At 43.9% G+C, this 7,701-nt stretch overlaps 1 protein-coding gene across 1 annotated transcript; it reads right to left on the minus strand.

The window, feature by feature from the left end:
* Window positions 1–4,393: 4,393 nt before the first annotated feature.
* On the minus strand, window positions 4,394–5,414 carry LOC123040463 (TPD1 protein homolog 1A-like). The gene is made up of 2 exons (XM_044463298.1): window positions 5,061–5,414; window positions 4,394–4,963 (listed from the first exon to the last, which is right to left on the minus strand). The coding sequence occupies exons 1-2, from the start codon at window positions 5,239–5,241 to the stop codon at window positions 4,584–4,586; spliced, it is 561 nt and encodes a 186-aa protein (XP_044319233.1). The 5' UTR covers window positions 5,242–5,414; the 3' UTR covers window positions 4,394–4,583.
* Window positions 5,415–7,701: the final 2,287 nt, after the last annotated feature.

The raw sequence follows: 7,701 nt of genomic DNA on the forward strand, positions 1-7,701 counted from the left end.
CGGCACAGCCCGTGCTCACACGGTGCGGCCGGGCTCCGCCGACGCCCGTGGCTGCGAGGGGAGAGAGCAAATGGTCTTCCTTAGTACTATACAGTTACACTAGGTAGGACACGAGTAGGACGATCAAAGGATCGAACGCTGAGGGAAGTGACATAGGCTTGCATGCAAGAAGACAGAAGTTACCTGCTGCCGGGCGGAAGACCTTGCGTGAAAGGAGGGTGCGAGGTGCGGACGGGGCGGGAGCGGCGAGCGGTGGAGCATGCTCCGACGAGAATCCTGCATGACTGTAGCTCAGAATTCACGGTGGACAGAAAATGTGGAGACATGGAGAGCTGAGGAGTTGAGAGACGGGGCTGGGCCCACAGTGGTGCAAAAAGTGCAGCCCGCCCAGGGCCCAAAATTCTGGGGGGCCCAAATTTTCTACATAGGCATAATATTAAAAAGAAATGCCCTAGTGGGCTGCTGGGCGCTTCGGCGCTGTAGTGGGCTCTGCCGCTCTCGCTCTGGGCTGGAGTCGTACCGTAGCGACGAGGAGGCCACGAGGGCATCCAGCGAATAGCTAGTCAGCGAGTCCGCGACCAGGACCAAAACGGGATCGACCGATCGGGGAATCGTTCGCCGGCCGGATCTCCTCGACTCGAGAGCTGGAACGGCAGCAGCGACGAGCGCTGAAACGGTGGCAGCGACCACCGCTCAAACGAGATTACGAGAACTCCTAAATCTTGATCTCCTCGACTGCTCGTACTGGATCAGGCATGCACTCGATGTTTAGATCGCTACAGCCTAAATAGACCGGGAATTCGGGATCGTGAGAACTGAAAACTCTCGATCGTGGGGAGACGGCGGCCGTGGGCTCGTGTCTACTGGAAGGCAAGAAACGTCTTGTCGCCCGATCCGGGCCCGGTCCCGCCGTTGACCATTCCTGTGACAGTTACACCGGCAGAGAGAAGTTTTTCTAAATTGAAGCTATTGAAATCTTATATGCGAACTACTATGACACAACAAAGACTCAATGATTTGGTCACAATAACACTTGAGAGTGAATTGTTGGAGAAGATTGATTACGAGGATATCATTGAAGATTTCATTTCAAAGAATACTAAAAGAATGAGGATGTTCAAATAAAGAGCAACGAGGAGTTGGATAGGTATGAATTTTTTATATGTCTAATTGTTATGTAAGACATTATATTATATACATTACAATTTTTTTTTGACGAGATACATATACTATAATTGGTCGTTAATTCATTTTTTGTGACATAGGACCCATTTTTTAGTTTCGTACAGGGCTCCGGATTTTGCCTGCCCGGCCTGTTGAGAGACGAGCTTTGCTAGCTACCTGCATTGTACACGGAGGCTGATGCGACATGGAGACGGAGGCTGCAGCCAGCGTGCGCTTTCGCCGATGCTTATATATAGCAGCCAACGCAAGGCTTCGGTGCAGCATTTTTGGCGCGGTGGTGGCGGGGAGAGGGCCCCATCGGATCGCTTAATTTCGCTGTGACCAGAACGAACCGAGCCAGACCGGATCGCTTTCACTCTTGCCTCTTTTATAGTCAGCTAATTCATGTTCAGTCAAATCACTTGGTGAGGAGACGGTGCTTCAGTGCTCACGCAGACACCCAATCGATCCCAGTTTTAGTCATGTTAATTAGTGCTCATGCCAAATTAGTACCTAGTGTAGGCAGTTTAGGTAACGAGCAAATAATGGAGTGAGTCAGTGTGACATCCAGCTGGTGGCTCCATTATGCTTGCCATTCCATTCCATTTGGGGAATGGACGAGGAAGCCTGGCTCAAAATGGCCCGTGTGGCCGCGTGTGTGTGTGTCTTTGCAGAGTTCTCTTCTGCTCTGTGATTTTTTACAGTGCTCTAACTATAGTTTACCCCTTGTTTGGTTTGTAACCATATACTTGTGGCAAGATTCCTTCCGTCCAAACTAGACCCCACATGTCATTGACTTTGAAAAGTCTTGCACGATTATCTCGAGTATGGCAAAGTGTGGCGTCAATTTTGCACGCCCAACCTTAAGCACAAATGCCAAAAAACTGTGGTAAATAGTGGCATCGTATGTATATGAACCAACATTCCCTGCCTTTGACGCTATAGCACGCTAAATGGTTTATAGCATGCAAAATTGTACACGATATGTTTAGCGCGAGGCCCCTCCAATGGCTATGGATACGCTATTACGTTGAGACATCACGCTATTTTACAATCATGCTTAACCTAAGGTTCTAACTCGTTAAAATACATCACTGGATCGCTAATCTAAGAAAATAAGGTACCGTTGCACAAGAAATCTTTGCTGTAATCCATGGAAATTAGAAGGAAAAAAGATTGATGAAGACATTTGACACAAAAGATCCAAAGATGGCTGCATACTGAGCGGCAGTCCTCGAGCTGGATGGGAAGTTTGATGGCATCGAGGTGCATCAGGCCAAGCGCAACGACAACATAGCCGCCGACTACCTGGCCCGTCTGGGGGCAAGCCACGAACTGGCACCGTCGATCACATTCCTAGAAATCCTCTCGTAAGTCATCTTTACGGATAGGGAAGGTGGCGGAGCACAATCCGGTCTCTGGCGGCCAGGAGCCTGCGGACGGAGAGGACGAAGCCAGAACAAGGAAGCTCTCGCGGTGACCCCTATCTGGACTCAGCCACTGCTCGCATACCTCGTCAATGGGGAAGTCCCGGAGGACAGAAACTACCCATTGTTATAAAATTGTTTCCATAACTTGCCCATACAGGTATGGATACACGTATCCATGGGTAAAATTGCCATCCTTAATTGCGAGGATAAAAAAAGTGTGCTAGCATCCACATAATTGATAAGAACAAATAAAATAGGTACTATTAGGAAAAATCTCTCCGACAAAATGCATGAGGAGGTAATAAAATGTGTGCACAACATAGGGAACCGATAATAACTAAATATAACTTCTCATGATAAAATTATCTCCAGTCACAAAGTTAGCAGAAGTTAGAAAATTAGATCCTAGCAAAGCTATTTAATTATGCATACAAAGAATTTATTATCTAGTAGTACAACGTGCCTAGATAAAGCTACACCATTTGTTACAAATACCTTTTTTAGGGGAACAAATGCTAAGATATACATGTGTGCTCTGAGTTTATTATTATTTGATCAAGCAATTTAGAAAAAAAAATGTGTCAAATGTAAGACATATATGTGACCCAAGCCGATGCGAAAGACGGCACATATTTGTGTTGTGTTCATTTTCCTATAAGGCTATACCATATATCACGTGCATATAAAAGTATAAGAAATATAGTTTATGTTTGAACAATTGAATTGCCTTTTATTTTTTTATGCTTTGGATGTTAAGTTGCGTGAAAAGAATTCTAGTAAAAATTATGCCATGTGCAAACGAAAATAAAATACATATATGTCAACGTATAAGATGAGAACTTGTATGCCATACGCACATTGTACTTTGGACATGCATATTTTATATGGAAGTCTCAGTTAGAAAGAAAAACAAATATGGTACACAACTATTTCCTTATTTGCTACTAAGTTGCCATGTTTACATAGTCAAAATTACGCTTCATGAGGCACCTCCTCCAGGTGCTACTAACCCGTTTGGCACGTTAGCATATCTCGGCACATGAACTTAATTTCTAGGGCGTCACCCTCCAACCCGATTCAGATGGCAAATGCGAGTCAGGCACCATCTTGTATGGCAAGGGCCTCCATTATTAGCAGTATGAGAGCGCTCGTATCATAGAGCTGATGTCCCCCAATTTTTTTTTTTTTGATGATCGATGTCCCCAAAAAATAATTATTTAATTTGTTAACAACACTTGAAATTCACAAAATTAAAAACCCGATGTCCCTACAGAAAAAAATGATTCAAAATAACAGGGGTATCATAAAGTGTGCTAACACGTGTAAAATTGATATAAAGGTAAACATAAATGTTGTTGTCATCGGTGTTGGTGAAAAGCGGGTGCACATTAGAAAGTGGTACATAACCCTGCACATGACAGTATGCATGGGAAGGTCGTGTGCACATGACGAATAATGTGGCACATTGATGTTTTCATTTATTATGTTCAATTGCCTTTGGATTGGAGCTCAGACTTAGTCTTATGTTAGTAGGGAAACACTAGAAGTATGATGATTAGCTCGAGTCAAAGTTAAGCAACCTCTCAAAAGTTCCCCAAGTTCCCCTTCTCTCGTTGATCCGAGACTTGGGGCCTGTTCGGAGGTCTCTTTGCTCCACGACTATGCTCCCAGAGCAAGTGGAGCTGCAATTGAAAATAACTGAGCGGAGAAACAGATGCTCCGTAGATCCTCGTATTTTTTGGTGCTGGTGGATTGCCGAATAGGTACTTAATTACAAGCACAGTATACATCAGAGACAATGCAATGCACATCAAAAACTTTGATATATGTCGATGGTGTTTATAATAGTTATAAAATCATGCAAACACCTTATATTTTTGTCCGATGATATTGTCCGTCCATAGTAGTAGTACTAAGTACTAACTTGTGCATACTACAATAAGTGTCGAAAGAAAGTGCTAGCTAGCTAGGCCCGTGCATACGATACGGCTAGTCGGAGGTGTCGGCGGCGGGGTGGACGCAGGTGGCCTTGGCGACGGAGAGCTTGTATTGGAACGAGTTGGCGTACTCGAAGGAGATGGTGTCGTCAGCCAAGAGCGGCTTGCCGTCGTTGACGAGGCAGTCGTCGGGCGCCACCCGGCGGAACTTGCTGGGGTCGACGAGGGTGACGGAGCTGAACCAGCCGCAGCGCACGCGGATGCCAGAGATGGCGCACGCTTCGCGTCCTGCGCCGGAGCAGCGGTTGATTATGTCCACCGTGTAGGACGGGACCCCGCTGGGCAGCGTCGTCCCCGGGCCCTGCTCGATGGCGATGTCGTCCGCGCCGGCGCAGCCGAGGCTCACGCGGTGCGGCACGTCTGCGCCCACGCCTGCATTGCAGAGAAAAGAGACAAGGCTGAGCATAACTGAAACTGGTAAGAAGAAGACGGATGCTTTTTCTTTGCATGAAACATGGATGCGAATTACCTGCAGGGCGGAGCACCTTGCGGGGAAGGACGGCGGTTGGCGGAGGAGCCGCCGATGCGAGCAGCGAAGAATTGAGAGACGAGCTACCTGCGTCGGCCACGGAGGCGGATGCGATGGAGACGGAGCCGACTGCGGCGAGCAGTACGACAAGAGCGCACAGCGGCCAGAAAGACGCCATCATCTCTGCCTGACGTTTAAGATGAACAGTCGAGAGAAGTATGAAATCCTCGTCAGAATAATCCGTCTTATATAGGCGGGTCGTCTGCTCAACTTGGAAACTAATCAGCTAGTAAAAAAAGGCAGTAATCTTGATTTTTACATGGAAAGAACTGATCGTAGTTAGGCAGGTGCTCGTTGACATGCTCGACTCCTTCCATAGCGAACTGGGCCGTTCCGAAACATATATCCCAGCACCGGCACCCGTTTTGGGAGGTTCCCTCGGTTTTTCAGGATGAGTTTTTCTTGTTTTCGTGTTTCATCGTTTTTTGTTTTGTTCTGTCAGTTTTTCCTTTTTTTTTAATTTTTCACTAGAAAAAGAGCCCGTGCGTTGCAACGGTAGAAAAAACACAACACACACTCTTAACCCAACAATCATCACTCAAGATCACAAATAGGTCAATCTCCTTTATTTTAGCGAGGCATCATATTTGTGTTGCGGCTTATCCTCCTTCTCACCCTCGCCGGCGGTGGACTCAGTGTTCACAAAAACCAAAACATATTTGAATGTGGTTAATCCTAAGGCGTCGCTCTCTCCCTCTCTCCTCCCTCTCCCTCTCTCTCTCTCGCTTTCTCTCACCCTCACCATAATAATCTGTTGTTTTCTCCTGCGACGTTTTCAGAGGTATGCATGTGTAGTTATCGATATTTTCTTTTTCCTATATGGTTATAGTGGGTGTTTATGTGCAATCGCCGCGGGTACGAAAGAAAAACGGATCGTGCGCAATAGATTATAAGTTTGCTTTCAAATAATATTTAAAAAATAATCAACAGGTAAAATTAACATAATATTCAGATTTGACACATTTTCTAATCAAATTGCATATATAACATGTTAAAATCGGAGTTACGGTTTAAAAGATATGAATAATTTAGAAAATTATTTGTTTGACTTTAATATCTTCTAAAATAATATTTAAAAATACTGAACATGTTAAAGTAATTGTATATTCATATTCTACATATTTTTCTAATCAAATTTCATACATAACATGTTTAAATCGAAGTTACGGTCTAAAAGATATGTACGATTTAGAAAATCATTTGTTTGAGTTAAATATGACCCATAGAGGAATTACCTAAAAGGTCAGGGGCGTTTTCAAAAGAATGTAAAATAACGGTTCGGGTGACTTAAGTCCAGACTATTGGTTGATTACAAGAAAATATAGGGGCTTTTTTATAAAATGGTAAAATAACGGTTTGGGTGACTTAAGACCAGACTGCGGGTTGATTTGAAAAAAATACAGGGGCTTTTTTGCAAAACGGTGCGACGGACGACCAGAAACCCAACTTTCTTTATTATTAGGTAGAAATTTGCCGCTTTTTAAATTTTAATTTTCATGATTTTTTCCTAAATTTTGTGAACCTTTTTTGAAAATTATGAACAATTTTCAAATTCATGATCTTTTTTCTATTTTGTGAAGTTTTTCACATTTTTAAACTAAAAATCATTACTTTTTTTCCAGATGCATGAACATTTTTTAAATTCGTACACATTTTAAACAAGCGTCGGAAGTTCCCCATTTGGCCTTCTCCATAACCACACTCCCCAAATCTCAACATCCAAATTCATGCAAATCCACGCACGACGATCATACAATGCAAATTCATCATACTGATGCAAAGATTGTATAGCCCAAATAAGTTTAGTACATGCCAAAATGAAATTCAATAGTTCATGATAAGCAATACATGAATGAATCAATGACTTCACTCCTCGCGGTTATTGATCCTCTTTGAAAGAACATGCAGTGCCTCCATGTTTGGTTTTGGTAATTGATGACAATCTCTATGGACTAATGGTTGCCTTGAGTTTTTTTGAAGGATTTGTCCATATGCTTTTCTTGGAGTCCATTTGTTGGTTTCAAAGAGAGTTTGTGATGACCAAGGTGCCATTCAAGGAATTACCTAAAGATTGGTCATGTGAGAGGTTGATCAAGACTAAGTAAAAGAGTGAATCAAGTTGATCAACACACAAAGCATAGAAGATGTACCGAGAGGGATCAAGCGATCCCATGGTATGGTAAGCATTGTCAATTACGCTTTGTGTACTAACCCATGATCTTCGTGAGAGTTCTTTGTGGGGTTAGTTTGTGGTGTGCAAGTTCAAGTGAAGCATCATGAAGAGATCAAATGCTTGAAGCTTGCCGTCCATTGTGGTGACAATGGACTTGTGAAGATGTGCGGAAGAGTGGCTCACCCATAGTGGAGTATGGGGGAGCAATCAACTAGTCTTCATCGAAACAACACAATCAAGAAAGGTGGTCCAACTTGAGGGAGTCAAGATCGTCATCATCTAGCTCAAGTGGACCATGTGCAAGGCAAAGGTTTGCCCTTAATAGGTTTTCCTTTCTACCGGTCTCATGATGGTAGTTGGGAGACCGGGTTTTAGGTTCGATTGTTGTACTATCAAGGGGGACTCTTG

This window comes from Triticum aestivum, chromosome 2B (genome assembly GCF_018294505.1).
Source record: "Triticum aestivum cultivar Chinese Spring chromosome 2B, IWGSC CS RefSeq v2.1, whole genome shotgun sequence".
Classification (NCBI taxonomy): domain Eukaryota; kingdom Viridiplantae; phylum Streptophyta; class Magnoliopsida; order Poales; family Poaceae; genus Triticum; species Triticum aestivum.